The following is a 21,258-nucleotide window of genomic DNA, read 5'->3' on the forward strand; positions in this document are numbered from 1 at the left end:
AAAGCCAGAAACAAATCCCTGATTCTAAAAATTCTTTCACACTCAGCATCCTCTCCTATTTCAACTTGCTGTTTTAAAGAAATCTTGCTTTCTTCTCTCAGTTTTACCTTACATCTCCTTCTGAGGTAATTCCTTAGCCCTGTTCTTTCTTATCCATTATTTTAAAAATATTTTTAAATGTTTTTAAACAGCAGGCTTTTATTGAAGGAATCATTAAGTAGCATTTTTACCTCACTACATCAGCTATGCTTCTGCCATTATTTTTGATAACTCCTTACAAGCAGGTGAGATTTAAATGAGCATTACTTCATTTTTTTAAGTCATGTGGATACCACCTTCATTTTTTTTATGACATCCTACAATAATTTCAGCTTTGATCCTTTGTTTTGGCCTAGCCATGATATATCCAAACATTCTCGCTTCCACTGGAACAATATTTCCAAGATCAGTCTTCCCAGATTTGTCAAACTCTCACCACCTCCTCCCAACCATGCTTGTCTGGAATCTCCACTTCCAGGCAAAAACTGCCACTTCTTCCTGACTGCGGCCTCAGCAGTATAATAACATTTGCATGACCCTAAGTTCTCCCTTCTTCTCTCATATGTGATATTTTTTCTATATAAATTTCATTTTCTTTCCCCCAAGTCATTTATATTTTTCTATTCTATCAGTTTGCCTAATAACTGGCACTATTCTGATAATAGCAGGTTCAGCTCTCTTTTTGTTGTTGCTGTTCTTTTCTCAAGCACTTCTTTGTGTTTTTCATGCAAACTCTGTGTGCAGGGAAAAAGTCCCTACGAAATTTCATACCCCCTTTAAACTTCTCTTATAAAAGATCTCAAAAACTTTTGTCTAGAGTTCTCCATTCGACTTTCAAAAGAAAACTAAAAAATAAAGCGTACTGAACTGCAAAAATCATCCTACATTTTTATTTTGTTCTATTTGCTGCTGTAAATTATACACAAAACTACTTTAAAAAGAAACTTCTCTAAATATATATATCAGCTTACATGAAAATAATTTACAAAATTTTTTACAAATATTTAATTAAAATTCTTCAATAGTAATTTTTTTTTTTTCTCTTTGAAGTTCTAAGCCTAATCAAGTCAAGCTATTTTCTTTGGTTTTAATCAATCTGAATTTTTTAATGTTGTATGTCAGTTTTCTACTATTCATCTTCATGTTCAGTTCAGTCAGTATGATTTCATATGTACCCTGGAAAATATTTTTTACTGTAAGTTTGCCAGTATAATTATTAAGAAGTTGAACTATCTCTATTTTTTAAAATCATTTTGTTATAACATTTAACTACTTTATATACTAAGGATCTAACTAAACATGCAAAGATGAACCAAACCAAATAGAAGTCAAAGAGCCAATTTCTGAAAATTTCTCCCTGTGCTTCAGGCTAATACACTAGAGTAACAGCCGTGTGCTACGCAAGACTGTTCATGGGCTTGAGAGCATGCCAAATGATGAATATTATGTAGATTTGTATTTATAGTATACTTGGGTTCTGTATAGTAAGGTTAGAAATATTCAACATTGAACAGTGCCCTACAGTTACACTGCATTGCCTATTTAATTTGTCCTTCAGAATTTTTCTTTTTGGAGAGGAAAAATTCGGTAGAAATTTGGTATTTGAATTAAAAATGGAAAGCAGAAACAACAAAACTTAACTTTCTGTATCACCTCAGAAGGATTCAAGATTAAATGCAGAGTTTGACGGTAATATGTTTACATGACCTGAATTTTTACAGCATTGATTAGATCACTTGCACTGGTTCAAAGAGGGAAGGAACTCAAATAGTACTGCTTTTAAGCACCTGTTGCTTTAAAATGTACAGACTCAAGGGACATGTGGAGCGAACGATGGCTGTTTTCGTCATATGAGTCAATATCCCAGTGAATGTCAACACTTACAGGTCATTTTGGTGACCTGGACAATAAAACATTTAAATATGTAAATTAAGTTCCCTGCAACATTACTGAAATTATATTTCTTTCATTTTAAAATATCTTCTTTATAACATCTTTAGTTTTTTGTTTGTTTGCTTGTTTTTTTGCTGTGCTTTTGATTAAATTTAGTTGAAGGAGTTACTAGCACATATTTTTTACAGTTACATGTCAGAAAGAGCTACGACAAAAATTATGTCCTGATATGAAAATTGCCATGTGAGTGTTGTTTAGAAAAAGGAATGAAATAAATTCTTCTGCAGTCGAAGTGTCTGTGAGAGATACAGAGCTAATACGGAAGTTTCAAAATGCTATGAATACAAAAGCTCGTAAGAGAAACTTTCTGTATGGCAGCAGTACTAGCCTGTTTGTGTACAAAACAGGTAGGTATTTTCAGTAAAGTTTTACTTAGAAAATCACATTAAAGCTATTAGGTGACTTAAATCTAAATCTGCATCAAGGTGCTTGTTGCTACTGGCAATGTGGGGTGGCAATGCCTGGCTATTAAACAAATTACAGTTATTTACGGTACAAATAATTTGAAGGTAATTTATATTCAGAGAAGGTGAACATATATCTGAACTTTGTAAGTTGCATCCATGCAGATAACTAAGTGGGACAGACTGTCAGCTCCAGGGACCCTAACTCTGTTCCAGAAGAGCTGTAAATCTTGTTTTGCTGAAAAGAGGTATAATGGATTGAAAGGTTCTAGGTAGTTGGGAAGCTATTTCTTTCCTACTAATGGGAGAAATAAAATAATTGAGTATAATGTATAATTTTCTAATCACTGATTAGACAATGGTCAGATATCACTGCAGTCAATCACTTCTTTCATCTGAATGCTTTTTTTTCCTCCTTAACAGTTTTTTCCTCCCCACTCCCTTTGCTCCATATTTTCCTATAATATAGCCAGAGCAAATATGAAGATTAAAGTTGTAAAAGTTAATTCTTAGACTCCTCTTAGCTTTCTGTAGTTATTCATTTCTTAATTTGCAGTTCTGAGTCTTCAGGTGCTACCACGCAATTCAACATTTGCAGATGAAAAATGGCATCAAAATATTTTTTATTTTAAATTAAAAGTATATTGACAAAGATGAAGTAAGTCACATGATTATTTTCATTACATAAAATTATCACAGCATTTTCTTTATATACCTGCCAAGTAAGGAAATATATTTTTCCATAAATATGGTCTCTACAATGCCTTATTCCATTAACTGTAAATAAAATTGCAGTAATATTATGTATACATAGAGACAGAACAAACAGAAAGTAGGTAACTAAAGCAAGCAATTTGGTAGCCAGAAATATAATCTAGAAATAAAGCAAAAATTCTGTAATTACTTCAGTTAAAAAATAGGAACAGATAATAAATATAATGAAAGACAGTTATTTAGGTTGTATCTAAAAATATTGAATATGAAAATGCTCATAAACTACAGATTCAAAAAGTTTAAAGAAAAAAATTAAAAAATCCCTTTTTTTTAAGTATAAAAGAGACATAAAGTCACTGTCAGTTTATTATAACTTCACTTCCTTAAGCTATCAGCTACAAAGGCAAAAATGAAGATGCTGCACCAAATTCATGGTAAGATCTGTAAGACTTCTAAGGTACATGCTCTCAAGTGCTTTACATCATTGCCATGAACTGCTTATGTTATTACAACAAAAAGCTATTTTGAGGAAGGTGACAGTACATGCAGAAAGCTGACATGAAAAAGTTTGTGTCTTACTGAAAGTGTCTACTTGGAAGCAGTTTAACTCTTATCCTCCTTTTTAGCAATTGAGTGTATGAAACTTAATGGTGAACTAAATTACTACAGGATCAAAATAATGTATTTTATCCAAAGTAAATATTAGCTTGAATATTTAGAAGTGTTTTTGGTGAAATTATTTACAGTAAAAGGCACCCATATACTTCTCTTTACTAAAGGTAAACTGGCAAATTGTGATCACACCAGACTGCTCTTCACTGTAATAAATAATTTTCACTGACATTCTCTCACTACCTTTTATCCTCCTTAGTTTAAACTTTCATTAGCTAGTACAAACTAAAATAAAAATGACAGATTAATTCAAATGTACAGTCCAAGTTATAAAATACTTTTTTTGGTCAAAGACCAACTCTTGCTTTGAAGTGATGAATAAAATGCAAATTTAGCAGTTTTCTTTCTCAATGTAAAGTACAGCTTTTCTAGAATAGTCTACCTCTCTCTTTACATCTTAAAACAGTCTTGTACAGCTGGGAAATCTGCATCTTGAAAGGATATCAGGGAAGAAGAGGCTGGGGATTGTTGCATGTTGATAGCAGCCTGGGTTAATCACTTGACTATCTTAGTACTCTAAAAGAAACAAATACTTGAAAGTAGTCTGACATCATGATGACCAGTCTGCAGCTTACTTCCACTGTTCATATTATACTGAAAACCCTTATTGAAATGAAGTAAAGTTTTGGATGAATAAATTAAAGATATGAATATCAAAGTGGCATTACCCTGCCTTGCCAACTTCTAAAACTTCATTTCTAATCTCACAGACTATGATATTTTCATTAAAGCTCCTGAAGTCCAGCAGTTGTACAAAAATCTCGAACTACAATTAAATCACACTCCCAGCTTTTCTGGCTTTGGGAAGCCCTTTTAAATTTAAATACTTGAGACTCTTTTTTTTTTTTTTTTTCCCCAAGAAATTGAGATTGACAGATAGACTGTAGACTGTAACATACGCTATCAGAATATAATTCAACAGAAAGCTAGGATAGTTTACTTTAATTGAATTGAAAGACACTCAAATATTCTTAATGGAGGTTTACTCATATACAGTTCATATGTAATTTAAGTATTAAAAATTGGTATCTCTGCTTTGAGATGTTTTATTTAAACGTCTCTGTATTACTCTGGTTTCTGTTAACCCACATTTCCCTTACCATCTCTTTTTGTCACAGTTTTTGAAGACTTCTATTTTACTTTGCTAGCATTACTCATTATTACAAAGATCTATGTCACAACGTTGACCTGGGCCACATAAGAGTCTCCTAAGCACATCTGAGAATGGCTCGTGAATTACCATGGACCAACTGAGATCTGGACCAAGGACCACTCCAAATGAGAGAGGAGTAGCACAGATTAGTATTATCAACATTGCTCTGCCAGCTACTCCTAGTTCGTCAGCTGGAAGGACTTACAGATTGATTTATTCACTGTCTAGACACAAAGAAAAATCAGAGCCACTAAAAAGCTCTCACTAAAACCAACTCGGCTAGCATTTGATAATACCATCAAGACACCTCAAAAAGAGCTTTGTATCAAAATTTACAGAAACATGCATCTTTTGACATTTGGCATAGAAAAGATTTGTATCCCTGTCTGATTTTCTGTTTAACAGACACTACCTGGATTCACATATACTCCTATTTCAATTTTATATGCTTTTGCAGCTTAATGTGTGATGTATTTAAGATTCTGAGTAGAAAAGTATGCAAAACAAAAACAAAAACTAAAAATTTCTGTTATCATTTTATTGTAAATAATATTCTAGAATGGATAGCCTACCAAGAAGAAAATGTGGGAGCAAAGCTTAAGCACTTGGTGGATCACAAGGGTATATGCTTCTCTAGCACATCTAAAATCTTGTCTGTATTCTGGAAAAAGAACTTAATGAAATCACACTGAATTTTGCTATTATCTCCAAGTTTCAGTACACCAGTTGTGTTATATCACTTATACTCTTGACTACAAACACTAAATGTTGGTGGTTTTTTTTTTTTTTTTTTTCATTAAAATGTGCTTGGATTTGAATTGCAAAACCACTCTAGTTAGAATTCTTTCTGTATTTGTGATCCCAAGCAGAGTTTACAGAAACAAGAACAAAATGCATTTTTATGCTAAATTGTAAGGAGCCTCAAATTAAGCCATGTTTCAATAGATGCTGTGCATGGAAGAAAGCTCAAGAGGGCCTGTAGACAAGAGGAAATAAGGAAAAAATATTGTTTTCAACTTAATAGCTTCTTTAAGACTGTGTGATTTTCTCATTAAGATTTTCATCTGGATGCTGAGATTAATGTTAAGAGATGGTATGACTGCCATGTCTTCTCTAGTGGAAAAAAAAATCAAAAATCTGTATTTTCATTATGAATGCTGACATCTTTAACCACATATGGCAGTAAAATGCTAAATTTCTCCCTAATTCTCAACTGCACAGAAATGATCCTGAATAGATAATTCAGTTTAGGAACTCATCATTTCTGAACATCTCACAGCATATTCATTAGAGTGTTTTCTTCTACAGGATTTAGAAGAAACTTAGCTTCTTTCCTTTGCTACCAGTAAGCCCTACTCTCTGCTTTTATCTTCTGTTGCCTTACAGAACTGACTCAAGTTTTCATTTTTTTTTACTGTTCTACTTCAAGTGATGTTGAAACCTTTGGCTTTCCTTCCAGTACATGACATAAAACGGATGGGCTTTGTTGCTTAGAAAGCTGTCTTGTTAACTTTTTTAGTAGAGTTTTTACAAAATCACATTCTTTTCCTTTTATTTTTTTGTTTTTTGCTTACGAGTAAAATGAGCAAAAAGCAAGAAAAAAATGATGTAATTAGATGGTTACTTAGAAACTCCATTAGAAGTCGAAACATGTTTTGCAATTATAGGAAAACCACATAAACATAAGAAAACACCAGAGACTTTTAGCGTCATATGAATTAAGGTCAGAAACAGCATCATTTACATATTTCTCAGTTCAGTGAGATGCTTCCGCCTGACACCAGAGCTATCTGACTAGCAGACCCTGCTGTATTTGCCACAGTATAGTTGATAATTTTAAGTTCCATGTATTGCCACATTCAGTTTATCATAAGGAAGAGAAAACATTACATTCAGTGGAAGAGAACGGAGTATTTCTGATTTGAAGAAGAGAGCTCTAATTACCTAGGAATGTATTACCCTTTGGTCAGAATGGAAGCTTCAGCCAGCCAGTTGTTCTTGCTTCCAAGCACACCTGAAATGGTCATGTGCAAAAGTAGATGGTTCAGCATTTATGAAACTAGCAAGATTTTCTTTGGAGTGTGAACTCTCATTTTCTGTGGGTAAGAAGCTTTTTGCAGTAGATCTGATGTTGCAGATCCTTTTTGGTGGCTGCTAGTACTTCCACAGAAGTTTATAACAAGGGCTTAGGTGCATGATGGTGTCTGGAAAGAGCAGGAAGAAGGAAAAAGTGCCTTCAGATGAAGTCATGAGGACACTGAAAAATCTGGTATGGTTGCTAACCATCCAGCAACTGCAGTTTAAGTTGTATTCAATCTGACACAGTCTGACACATTCTGAAGGTATATTACAGCAATACCTATGTAGCTCAAGCTGGAGCTACACTGTATTTTTCTTTTTATTTTTTATTATCTATCTATTTATTTATATCTGTGTATGTTATAATGAAGACAATACAGAGCCTCCCATTCTCCATCTGAAAACAAATATATTCCATTTAAGTAGTGTTGCTTTCTTCCATTTTAGGTTTCTTCACTAGCTAAACAACTTCAGCTAGTGTTAACAGGAACTTATCTTATCCTGCTTGGGAGTGACGACAGATATTCTTCAGCTATATTGTTTGTTCTGCCGTGTCACTACTTTTGCAGTTTCAACAGAAATTCGTACCAAGTATGTGAAAGCTAAGCCACTAAAATGCTGAGTACTGACTGGAAATGTAGCAAATTAAATGAATAAATAAATAGAGTGAAGCAGAGTTCATGTGGACAAACAATAAAGTAAGCACTATTTCTTCCTTACCAACTTCTGATACTTCACTCATTCTAATGTAGGATATATGAATACAGCTATACATGTGTATGTTTAAGGCAAATGTAATATACACATATATAGGTGTATATAAACACAAAAAGACATACGCATGTATTAATGACTAAGTGTATAGGACAGCTGATGGGAAGCATATGTCTCCTGCTTATGGTTGCTCAGTTTTTGGCAGCTTGCCTGAAGGACCCTCTGACCTCCCAGCAAGCCAGGAACCCTGGAGAAAAGAGGCTGAAAATCACATTGTAGATTTCTTCATCTTAAAACAGAAATGTTCTTTCCATGGAAAGTTATGTAAAACTGACCATTCATCAAGAAGGATTTCTTTTTCTTTCAGAAAAGTAAGATTTCCAATGGAAACTGGAATGTAATTCCACCTCCTGCAGATTCCTGTTGCCTTCATTCAATATTGTGTCCTTGTAAACTCTCGGAATAAAAAAAGAATGGGTAGACATGGAACAGGAGAAAAATAACATCTCAATGGAATTAAGACTATTCAACACTTTTCAAAATACTAAACATGCTAGTACAGAGACTATCATGTATTTCAAGGAATGGGAGATAATTACTCAGGATTCAATATTTGTTACTCAGCAAATCTGTTAAACTATATTAAAACTGAAATAGGTGGTTATAATGGAAATATTACAATGGAAATATCTTTATGGTTCATTTGCAAGAGGAATAGCTTTATTTACAAAGATTAGAAACGTAGCGTTTCCTTCTAGTCACTGAGCATCAGAAGGAACACTGTGCTAGGAGAAGAGACTAAGAGACATAAGAATATGGAAGTGGCAATACTGCCATGTAAAAAGAGGCAGTGAAAGGATAGATGACTTGGAAAGCTGATGAAAAAGAGGAGCATATAAATACACAGAACAGCAGCTAACCCTTTTACCAACATCAGGTCACAAAACCTTTATTGAAAAAAAAAATACTAGAAGGCAAATGATGAAAACAGAATGAAGAAATGTTTACACTCCACAGAGTTTACCTGTGAAAGCAAATGTCCAGAGATAATGCTGACACCAAAAATTTAGCATCATTTAAAAAAACACTAGTTGTTAGGGATCTGCTGGAGACCTGAAATTTTTCTCTCAAAGAATATTATACTGTAACCAGCAAGTTTCTTGCTATTTTTTCTCAAACATTTGCTGCTGGCTGCTGACACAGGCCAGGAGACTGGATTAGCTGTCATGGACCACCTCTGCTATGAAATATAGCAGGCCTTGTGGATAAGGGACACTGGACTGGTGTGTGTGTTAGAATGTTCTACATGGGCAAGAGCTATGGTTGTCTTTGGTGCTATTTTGTTATCTTTTTTTTTTTTTTTAATCATTTTTTATCTACATTCTTTATTTTTTTTTAAACTCATAGAATTAAAGGCACATTAAGAAAGGTACATCAGAGCTTTAAATCACCTTCTGCCATATTGCAGAAATTCTCTATTAATGCTCACATACTGTTTTCACACAGATGACTGAAATAGTAAGTGATATGCAGCTCTTACTGGTTTGGGGGGCTAAGAAATAAATTGTGTTTACTAATTCCAACAAGAAATTTGAGATTTTCAATTTTCTTTGCAATAAAAAATAATGTATTCAGACCCACAATGCATACAAACATACTCTATAGCAGCATAAAATTAACATTTACAGGTTACTCCCATAATAGTTTTCTCCTTCTATAATGCAGTTTCTAGAAATTAATTACAACATTTTGATATGGTACATGCTGAACTAGTGTCAGCTTTTTCCTGATGTGTTGAGTATCATATTGGATGATCTAATTATAGTGCTTCTAGAATTTGTTATACATAAGGGAATTGCAAGTCAGACAGTCTTGACATTAACATAATATCCATTGACATCTAAAATTCGTAAATCAAATGGACTGTTTCCTGGTGTTAATGGCTAGTGAAATATTTTTCTTCACGACAGAGGGATTCTGAAGCCTGCTCCCAGTTTAATCTGGAACATCAACTTCATTCAGCGATTGTTTCAGCACTGAATAGCAAAGCCAAGATATTTATTGTAAATCATAGCAACCCTATGTAGCATAATTTCCTTCGGTCTATATTTCCTGATCGTTCTTCATACAGGTTCTAGCTTACCATTAGTCCTGGCTGCTAGAATTCACATCAACAGAAACTAAAAAAACCTTAATGATTAAATTTCTGTGTACGTATACTTCAGTTTTCTGTTCATTCAACATTAGCTAAATTTCTTTCATGATAGAACAACAAAAAATCCACAAAACAAACATCTAGTATTGGTAGTCCAAAGAAGAAATGGGAAATGCTGACAGAGTCAACTTGTCACACTATCATAGATTGACTCAACTTAACTTTGTGAGGATCGATCAAGCCTAAGAAATACAAGCATAGTCTGAAGCTTTAGAAAATACTACTTCAACTTCTTCCTGCTGCTGGGGACCCATGGGCTGTAACTTGACTTACTGGATTTTTAGGAACTGGTACTGAAACACGGTCTGTGCTATTTTGCCAAGGATGTAAGTTTACAGCAACACCAAGCGTCAAATATGATTCACTTGCACCTATCATCCTATTCTTACTTAACCTGACCAGCAATAAATCCTGCTTTTTTTTTTTTTTTCTTTTTTTTCCTTCTTTTTTTTCCCAAGGATTTCAAATTAACATAATCAAATGGTTGATTGGTTACAATGACATTTTGGCATGCAGTTTTGTTGAAAATAAATGTGAATTAGGCTCAAAACATCATTTTAAGTGATGTGACATCTTCTGAATTACAGAACTTCTAAGCTGCAAAATGAAACAATTGCCTGACTCATCATGTTAGCTAGAAAAGTCCGTGCCTGTGCATTTAAAAATTTTATTTCTCAGACATTGCTGAGTGACTACTCATAATAAAGCAAACTAGCTCCAGTGTATTGGGACTTTAATCCATAATAAATAAAATAATAAACTTTAATCTGATTTATATTCCAATTTATGGCAAAACTGGTAGTAACAAAAGAAGTTAGAGTACTACACTCTGCTAACTAAGAAATCTTTGGCGTCATTAAGAAATAACCTAAGAGAAGGAATTTCTGAAAATGGTTCTTTGAGAGAGATTCCATTTGCAGCTTAACTCCTGAGAGTTTAGTGGCTTGGAGTACAATTATCTGGCAGGAGGGAATCTGCCTCCTTATGTACGAATGTCCTGAGCAGCTGGCTGCAGAAGTTGGCAGTGGCTTCGGCCACATGACCATTCCTCTGGTCCGGGGAAATATGACATATGGTAAAAAAAAAAAAAAAAAAAAACACAACATACAAAGAACTTTTTGTTTGTTTGTTTGTTTTCTGTATGAAGAAAGAAATGTCATGATTATTGAATTTCAGGGAGTGCTTCTTCACAGCTATTCAAATGAAGATATAGTTCTGACAATGTAGTAATTAAAAAAAAAAAATTGGTTGTTCAATTTAATGCGTACTACTGCCAGTATTTATTCATATAGATTTTACTCAGATTTCCACTCAGTTATCTGCAAATCATTTATGGTGGTAGAAGATTTAGTGGCCAGCCAGATACGTAAGGCAAATCCTTCTCCCTTTGTTGAATTGTCTAAGTGATCCTGAGTTCTAAAGCTACGAACACTCCACTTCTGTGGAATAGTGAATCAAAGTGAACCTCTACAAGGTGTTTTTTTGTTTTGTTTTGTTTGTTTTGTTTGTCTGTTTGTTTTGGTTTGTTTTTTGGCTTTCTCAGGGCAATTGTTGAGGCTTCAAACTACTGTTTATTCAATGGAAAGATTAGTTCTGTGTAACTGTGTTGCATTCCAGCTCTTTCTAGAAAAGCTTGTTCTGTATCAGTACGTTTTTTTCTTCTCTCTAAAGACTTCCATTCCTTTCAAACACATGTACAACTTCCTGCTCCTGCTGCTCAGCAATGAAACTCAAATCAGTATTTGAAGAAAAGGAGGCATTCATGTATTACATAATCTTTCAAAAAGAAAACATGGAAGTGGAAAACACAATGATTCACTTAATCAATGTTTTTCTGAGTATATCAGAGGAGAAACACCATGTTTTTGCCCAAAATGTAACAAAAAACATTGTACAATCATAGGCAACTTCACAATTTAAACTAAGATTATAAAATAGAACAGCATGGTTTACAAAACAAAGTTATGGAAAGCCTGGATATTTCTATCAGGAATTCTGTTCTAGAAACCAAAGCTCCTTGACATCAGATAGTTCAGTGACGTGAGCAGAACCGCCGGTTGACATAAACAAGATTATTAAATTACATAGGGACTGTGTACTGTAAAATTTTGTAGTAGATTTCTAAATATAACCTACAGTGTGAATGGAGCTATGGCAGCGACATAAATATGTACAGCTTTTCTTTTTTTTTTAATCTTCTTCTCTGTCAAAAGTTACATTTAAATTAACTCTTAAAAACAAATGTTTGACACTGAATAACACAACTATGCCTCAACTTTTAAAAATTTACCATCAAAATCACACTAATTCCTTAGATACCGTGGAAGACAACCTGTAACACTATTACTATGATAAAACAAAATTCATTCCTGTCTCTGAAGTTCAGATAAGACTTTATTTTTATTAACAATATTTAAAGATTTATGTAAGTTAATCATAACAAGGATATCCTATATTAAAATGCTACCTGATGTAATTTTTTTCTTCCGACACACTGATATAAGATTCTAAAAGATATTACCAGTATTTTTGAAGAAGGAAAAAAAAAAAAAAAAAAAAAAAAAAATACTGCCTTAAGAGACTGTTAATCAAATTATATGATCCAATTTGGAACTGAGATAATATCATAACAGATACCATATATTTATTCTCTATTCAAATTTCATTATTTGTTATTTTTACTTTTTTTTTTTTTTTTTTTTTTGTAATAAAAACAGCTCCCTCTGTATAAACTATCTATTTTTGTTAAAGAAAACATTGTGAGATGCTGGATTGTATCTAGCCAATTTTTGATACAACTTACATTGACAGTATTTGCCAATGATATCCCTACTTAAAGCAATTATTCTCATGGACATTTGATATTTTACATATCTGCAAATACATGTGACTATGTCTCAATGAATAGTAAAGATTATACTTAACAAGTTTTATTATGTGTTATATATAAGTGGGAGGATCTTTCAAAAATTTTAAACTTTAAAATTTATTTTATCTCTATTATAGATAAAAGCAAAGAAACTGGAATACAAGTATTGATACATTTGCAGAAAGCAGTACAAGAAGTACTGAAAAACATACTTTGCTATTGTCAGTTTTGAATATCAGCTAAGGTAGAAAAAGAATGTGTATTTTTATTGTGATTACACTTTTTAAATGTTGAACACAAAAATATTTGAAAAATATGTCTCCCTGGCTGCACAAATCAGTACAAGTCCATGAGTATTAAAGATTAACTACTTTTGACTTAGTAAGGTGTCATTTTTATAACTACATAAATTACCTTACGATAAGTACTTATAATATCTAGAATGAATACTTTCACAAGAACACTGATATAAATATTACTCTGCACCTTTTCTCAGATTTGGAGTGCAAATAATAGATTCAAAATTATTATTTGGTTGAGTAGTCCAGTTTCATAAACTTCCATGGTCACTTATTTATACTATCACACAATAACACAGAAACACTATTTTCCTACTATACAAGTTCAGCAAAGCCCTTATGAACTCAAGGAAATAGCAGGAATCAAAACTAATACAATTTCCAGGCTCTTATATACTAAAATCCCGTAAAAAAATAATAACAAAAAACCAGTTGCCTTTATTATCTATCTCAAATACACCATTAAAAGAGGTACCTGTAGGACTTCAAAAAGCGAAATCTCATCTTATTTCTTGGAGATGGACGAGGGATATAGGCTCCAAAAGGATCCCACAAAAAGGCCATCAGCAAAGATAAAATTCTAAAACTGTCTAAGAAAAATATTAATCACTAGGGAAGCAGGACAGTTGCACTGGATGTGCCCCGCGCTAGTCATGAAGCACTTGTAACTGTGTAAGGGAACGTCCTTTTCCTATGGTATGCTTTGGCAGAGATGTGGCTGGCTGAGAGCACAGACTAGAAGGGATAACTGGGATTTCCTGCTGCATGAGACTTGCCCTTTGCGCAAACGTTTCCTATATTCAGGCCTCTTATCTCATTATTCAAGTGGGTACTCTTATGGCAAAGCCTTGGCTGGTTGTAGCAGGCACTAAAAAGCACAGAACTGTAGAACTTAGGCAAATGAGAAACAGCCGGCACTCTTGACTTTTCACTGCAGCCCCAAAAAAGGCTTTCTAACTCCTCACAATCTGTTGAAAATGTTTCTTTTTCTACAGAATATATTGGAACAGGTTGGCATCAGGCAGCTAATATATATTTAAAAAGCAAGAATAAATAAAATAAGAACCCCAAAATACTATTCACAATTAAAATTCCCTCTGTTCTCCGTCTTTCTCTTCAGCACTGTAAAGAGCCAGCAGCCAGGAAATAAAACTGATACTAAAAATGTCCTTAAACCTCTAAATTGCTCTTTGTTTAATTCTTAACTCCCTTCAAGTGTGTCTTCCTTCCTCACAGTTTCTAAAGAGAATCAGTTTATATCACTAAGCAGCTTTTCTGAAAGGGCTTAATCATCTGTAAGAGATCAGCCACTCTAAGAAAGTAAGTCTCAGACTGGTAATTTTCAGGCCTCTTGGCAGCTTTTCTCAAAGACACCATTCCCTTTACTGAATAACAGCCAATGACTGATAGCTGAACTCAGGCTGCTGTTAGCTAGGGTCACTCTGAATTCCAAACAGAATTCAGATATTCAGATTCGGTATCTATTTCTTTGTTTTACAGTTTTCACTTAATTCAAGCTTAAACTCATTTCAGCCTAGTATTAGTAGCAGGTAATGTGAATAAGAGCCTACAATTCAACTCTAACACCAACTTACGTAGTGCCAGCCAGGCCAGAAGCATTATCTAGCCTTCCTTCTCCTAGAGAAGGTTGGACCTGATGATCTTTCAGGACCCTTGCCAATTCTCATAAGAAAAGCCATGAAGAAGAAACTGAGTATTCACACACAACATTAAAAATGACAATTTAGGAATATTCAGGGCTCTATCAGCAAAGGCTAGAGAGACAGAATAATAAATTCTCACGGAAAAATCTATCAATCAGTTATGAATAGATGAAATGTGTTATCTTAACAGTAAAAAGTAAAGTGAGAAATTGCATTATTCAGAAAAAATGCATATATAACCTGTGTATGTTTTGCTTTTTGAAGGAACTATTTTTCTCATGTTACACAAATATGCTACAGAGCCAACAGACAACAGACAGTAAATTTATTCACAGAATGAGATCAGCTTTGAACATATGAAATTCATAAGTAAAATCAGTTTCTGGGCCAAAAGTCACAAAATTCTTAAGCAATTCAATGTATGTAATTAAATATAATAATATAGTGTCTAATATGCACAGGAATTGGACTTTGACCATTCACACAATGGTTTATGAGCTGCTCTTTGAGTAACGACAGATTTTTTCACAGTCAGGATAACCTTTAAGATCTGAATCACTAGTACAGTCAATTAAAGCATGAGCGAATAATAATAATGGATGTGAGTCCTGCCAAAATCTATCATTACTCTGTGGCAAATAAAACCAAAACTGGACTGAATTTTTGTATTTGCAGCCTAAATAACTTATATTGCCAGGTATATTTCCTTTTCACATTCTATTTCTAAAAAGGACTTTGATCAACATTTTTTTTTCTTTTCCTTTTCCTTTTTCTTTTTCCTTTTTTTTCTTTTCCTTTTTCTTTCTTATTCTTTTTCTTATTCTTTTTCCTTTTTCCTTTTTTTTTGTTCTTTTTCTTTTTTGTTCTTTTTCTTTTCCTTTTTTCCTCTTTTTCTTTTCCTTATTCACTGGTTGTTTTGTTTTTTTCCCAAAGAAAATAGAACCAAGTATGCTTATTATCAGCTATCTTTTCTTTGTCTCCTTAAGTGCCCTTCCTTCATTATTTCAGCAAACCTGCTAACGCAGCCAACCACAATAAGGTCACAGAAATAAGCTCCTTACAACAAGATTACTACAGACTAAATTTATACCTTGATATAAAAAACACCTATTGTCACTGTATTTTTGCATGCAGTAGATCACTGTATCAAGACAATCACAGAATTTATGGAAATTCAAGGAAATGAAACAACTCTGTAATATGTCTTAAGAGAGAAGTGGCTTGGCTCTTTCTTTCTCTCTTTCTCTCCTTCTCTCTTTCTCTCTCTCTTTCTCTCTTTCCTTCCTTCCTTCCTTCCTTCCTTCCTTCCTTCCTTCCTTCCTTCCTTCCTTCCTTCCTTCCTTCCTTCCTTCCTTCCTTCCTTCCTTCCTTCCTTCCTTTCTAAAAACTGGTTCTTTCAGAAAGAAAGAAGGAAGTAAAGGAGGAAAGGAGGAAGGGAGGAAGGAAAGAATTCCTGAAGCACTCAAAGAACATAAGGTGATTTATCATTATGTACATTAAGTAGTTATTTGGAGGCAATTGTTTGTGGAAAAATAGCTTGATAACATGAGTAAACAAATGCCTAGTTTTGTTTAAAATAGGTAAAATCAATCATTGCACTCTATGATAAAACAGGCTTTTCATACAGCTGCATACTGTAATGAACATTCATGGTGCAATATTTTTATGTTCTGTACAGTTCTGTGATTGTAAATTTTGATCTACATTTTTGATATGCATTGCATTATTGGTCTGAATAAGTCCTAGCTGTTCAATGGCAGCACTACACTATATAATTTTTGATGGCTTCAGGTTTGCAGGATCCACACAGACAACTATTACAAGAGAATATGTCTTCTACTATTCTCTCAAATACCAAAACTGATGCTACTTATTTCTGAAAATGCTCACATAAATGAACCATAAAATAATACATTCTGTGATTAAAAGTGGGAAACTTAAATTAACAATGTACAAACCTACCCCATACTTGGGCATCAGTTAAGCAGAGATGTGAGTATAAAAGCTCTTGCTAGTAACAATGTCTAGTGATAAGCATACACATCTGTAAAGAAACAGTTCACTTTTCCAGATGTGTCCTGAAGCATTTTAGAACTCAAAAGACCAACCTCTGTCTGTAAATTCCTCCCAGTATGTCTACATCTTAAATAACTGGAGACTCACGAGTGATGGCTGTGGTGCTTTTGCAGACATTACTCTGACTTAGCTCCAATCACTGGTCATATGATTGAAACCCACCATATGGGAACCCAGGACATGGACTTGTGGCACACTGTGCTATTTGACAGAGCACATGACAGAAGTATAACTAGCATCTGGCCACCATGACTCTTACTACAGTTTATTTAAGTAGCCTCTCTCTTGTGTCTTGATCTTGTGTGTCAAGTCCAACTCATTACAACATCCTAGATCAGTTTGATCTACTCATTGGATATGTGCTGTCCTGCACAGGCAGCAGTATGGATTTGAACCCGCCAGGGCACAATGAAATGGGCTGTGGAGGCTGCAAGTTAAACAACTGTTTCTTGAGCTGTACAGGAAGGTGAACACATCCACTGGTTCCCATTCTGACAGATGAAGTAGTGGTGGATGCAGGAAACAAACAATTGGAAATGATGAAACAGAGTTTGAACTAGGATCATTGCAGTGGAAATAATGATTCATACTTGCACATGCAATTTTATAGATATTTTTCACAATCGGACTTATATTTCCTGTTTTCAGATAGTGCCTGATGCTTTACTAGGACATGCCAAAATATAATGCCACTGGTCATTATGAAGGTAAAAATGATTTAATCAGTATTAAGAAGTGACAGTTTAATAATATTTATGCACAATTTATTGCTGACAAAATAGTTTCAATTTTTCCCCCCTCCTTTCTTTCCATTTTGAGACAGAAATGAACAACATCTAAGAAAGCAAGAATTAGCAGTGTACCACTGAAATACAAGATAAACTTGCATTTTAGCTTCCTGTGCTAACGAAATGGTGCTTAGAGTTTCATATTGAGGCACCATCAGTGAAACGTTAAGAAAATTTAAGACTCAGAATCAAATAAAATTATTTTCACATTTCACTCATTCACCAGTCAAAGCTTGTAAAATTTATTCTAAATTGAGTATTTTACATTATTCCTATTTAAAATGTTACACTTCTATGAGAAATGTATTTCCTCTGAAATAAGTGTCCTGACTTTGATATATTTTTACTACCTGAAAGAAGAATCATTCCAGATGAAAACATCTTAATTCTGAATTAAAGCAATAAACCCTCTCAAAAGATAAATACATTTTCTTCAGTCTGAACTATTTTAGCAGGTCAGAAATTCTAAATTATTTATGATACTTATTAAAGTGTTCAACTAAAAAAATATCACAAATATTTTACACAAATCACTGGGGACTAAGTATCAAGAAAATTGTATGTGCTTATTATATTATATTATATAGCTTAAATAAGATTCTAACCCAGACCATTATCTGTTTCTATCATATGTTCTTTCTGCTTGTTATTACTTACAATTCCTTGCTGGCTTTAATGACTAACTGTGCAGCCCTTGCTTTTGTAAAAAAAATCTGACTGTCATGTGAATGGCTGTATTTCTGTAAGACTTCATCACTTGAATAACAATTTCTGAAGTGTTCTGTAGTACTTGACACTACTCCTAAGGTTGGAGCATTCGTAAGAGTGCTCTCACTTAATATTTTTTTTGTGAGAAATAGTCAGCATAGCCTCAAGCTCCTGTCTCTTACATATCCACTCTACTATGATCGTGAATTTGCAATGGTTTCATTACCTTCCAGATTCTCAGCAATCCACTTAACTTTGTTAAAATCATAGGCTAAAAATTATTAGGAAAAAGACATGTAAACTTCAATACACAAGCACATCCCTCATTTATATTTGAATCTGTAAATACAAAACCAAACATTCTGAAAAATCACAAAATACCTGAATTTTATCTTACAGTAACTTTAGAGCAATATATTTTTTCCCATTGCTAGCCTTACTGATGATAAAATTATCTGAAGTAATATACATATACAAAATATTTTGTCTAATTGGTCCTCAATTATTTGTGGCCTCTAAAATAACCAGTGTATAGAAATCATTGTTAAAAAATGGTAGCTATATTTTAAAACAAGAGAAAATCTGGTGTTACAATTATTTCTACTAAAGCTATGCACTGCAGCAGAAAGTTCTTGTTTGGAAAGCAAAACAATTGTGTCTACACTGGAAGTAAATCACAGGGAGAGCTAAATGTAAGATTTGAAACTGTGAAATTCTTTCCTAGAAACTGAAGTAGTAATACCAGACAGAAAGAAGAAAGGCATCAAATGTACCAGCATAAATGGAATGGTCTTTCCATAAAGATGCAAAACAACACTATCTACAATAAGGGAGGGAGAGGGGGAAGGTGAGGAGAGGAAGAGAGGGAGGGGGGAGAAGGAAAGAGGAATATAGGTGGTTTTTGTTGTTGTTTTTTTAATTAATGCATAAATGAAAGCTCTTCTTTTTTTATCTATTCTTTCAAGGAGCAGTGATATACTTCAAGGACAAATGACAACTCAAGAATTACAGAGGAACCTAATTTTAGTCCAAATGAAATTGAAGAGCTTGTGCAAATGATTACTAGGCACCACTGACTCATGTTTGAAGCTGGCTCACTGAAAGGAGATTTCACAAATAAGTAAAGGCTGTATTCAGCAAATTAACTAGGAAAGATTTTGGTTGTTCCTAGGGATCTTAAACAATCTCTTAACTCCTCAAAGACCTGACAGGTATTCATAAGTCAGAGTAACTCCTTGCCCTGTATACTTCCAATCATATATACTTTCAGTGGGATTTCTAGAAGTGGGTTCTATTTGGGAGAACCCACTCTACTTCTAGCTGGCTGCAGCAGAAGAACAGTGGCTGCATCAGCCACTTAGAGTTAATTTGAGAAATTCTCCCTTAGGACAAGGGCAAAAATGGGGCAGCTTTGTAAAAGATTGAAATGGTTTACCTAAGATCTAAAAGTGTAAAGGGCAGAAAGTAGGTATACAGCCTGCATTTTAATTACTGCATTTATTATTGATATATGTAAGAAATTCTGTTTGCATCATGGACAGAATAAAGCGATGTCTGGCAAAGATGGAAATAAAAATCATATTTCAATGCCCAGCCACAAGAAGATAAAAATGATACTGCCAACACAACTTGGAAAATCTCTTAACTGGAATTCTGAGTCCAAAGTGTATGCAACTCAACTTTGCTAATTTGTGTGACAGTTAAAAAACATGTCAATTCTCCTGATGCTCAGTTTGGCATTTTAATATATTTTGTAAAGATAATACAAAATTTTTGTAGATAAATTCTAAAACTTTAAATGAGGATGTACAATGTATCAAAGTTTTATTTAAAAGAAAGGAGGAAAGAGATTAGTTCAGACCAGGACCGATTTGATATAGAATTTGTTTGTTTTGTTCTCTTCTTCAGAAAAGATATATATGTAGTCTGCTCTGAAAGTAGTGCCTCTCATTTATTTCCATGGAAAATACAACAAATAGAAAGAGAACAATAATACTATTTGATAGAACAAATTCTTAGCTACAAAACACTCTTTTTCAACACAGTCACCACCATGTTGTTTGCTAGCAACAAACAAGAGGCCTGCATGCAGTACTCATATAATTTGCACCAGCAGAGGTGACACATTGTAGCTATCACTACTGCTGAACTGCAGCACCCATCACCTCATTGTGCTCACTTCCACTGTTTGATTTTCATCAGTGTTCAGCAAGCATTGATGAATCAGTGCCTTTTTTTTTTTTTTTTCATGGAGAAATTTAATGACACACCTTTGCTTCCTCTGCTGACATGTGTCACATGGCAACAAAATGTAATGAGATATTGGTGAGAAGGTTCAACCTCTACTGCTGTACCACCAACATCCACTTCTGATGCTGTGGGTCAATGTAATAAGACAGAAGGCAGCACTTTAAGAGCAGCCATGGAATGTACATTCTGGAAATGATTACAGTAGAATGACAATCAACATGGTAGATTAAAACACTGAGAAAAGACAGAAGGATTGCTTGCTTTTTCCTAAATACATATACAATGATTTAAAATGTGAGTTTCCTATGAAATTCTAAGCTTTCTCTGAATAAATTTACTCAAAAGGTATGCTTTGTAGTAAAAAAACCCCTAACAACGTCATTTGTGAAGATACTTATTAAATATCACTTTAAATACTTATATTGGTACTGGTTTTGTTTTATTTCTCATCAGCTTTTTGAAAAAAAAAAATATACAGTTTGAAGTAAAACATATTTTCTCATTTTAAAAAAGCAAACAACAACGATAAAAACTACTTGACACTAATATTAGCAATATTTGCTTGTACGCGATTTTTTTTCAGTATTTTTTCAGTATATTTATCTCCACTGATTTTCCTCCTATTGAAAATTAAAAGGAAAATTAGATTTATAATTGACCA

The 21,258-nt window shown here is 33.7% G+C and overlaps 1 protein-coding gene across 9 annotated transcripts in view; it reads right to left on the reverse strand.

Moving 5' to 3' along the window:
• PDE4D (phosphodiesterase 4D) overlaps nucleotides 1–21,258 on the reverse strand; it is a 594,225-nt gene that overhangs the window by 154,133 nt on the left and 418,834 nt on the right. Inside the window, exon 1 of one of the 9 annotated variants that reach the window (XM_085213716.1) lies at nucleotides 13,587–13,737. The exons of the other annotated variants lie outside the window; for them this stretch is intronic. Within the exon in view, the coding sequence (XP_085069842.1) occupies nucleotides 13,587–13,675 (89 nt within the window). The 5' untranslated portion in view covers nucleotides 13,676–13,737. Of the gene's footprint in view, nucleotides 1–13,586; nucleotides 13,738–21,258 lie in introns of those variants that run through there. 9 annotated transcript variants of the gene reach the window in all.

This window comes from Meleagris gallopavo, chromosome Z, assembly GCF_905368555.1.
Source record: "Meleagris gallopavo chromosome Z, MGAL_WU_HG_1.1, whole genome shotgun sequence".
NCBI classification, from domain to species: domain Eukaryota; kingdom Metazoa; phylum Chordata; class Aves; order Galliformes; family Phasianidae; genus Meleagris; species Meleagris gallopavo.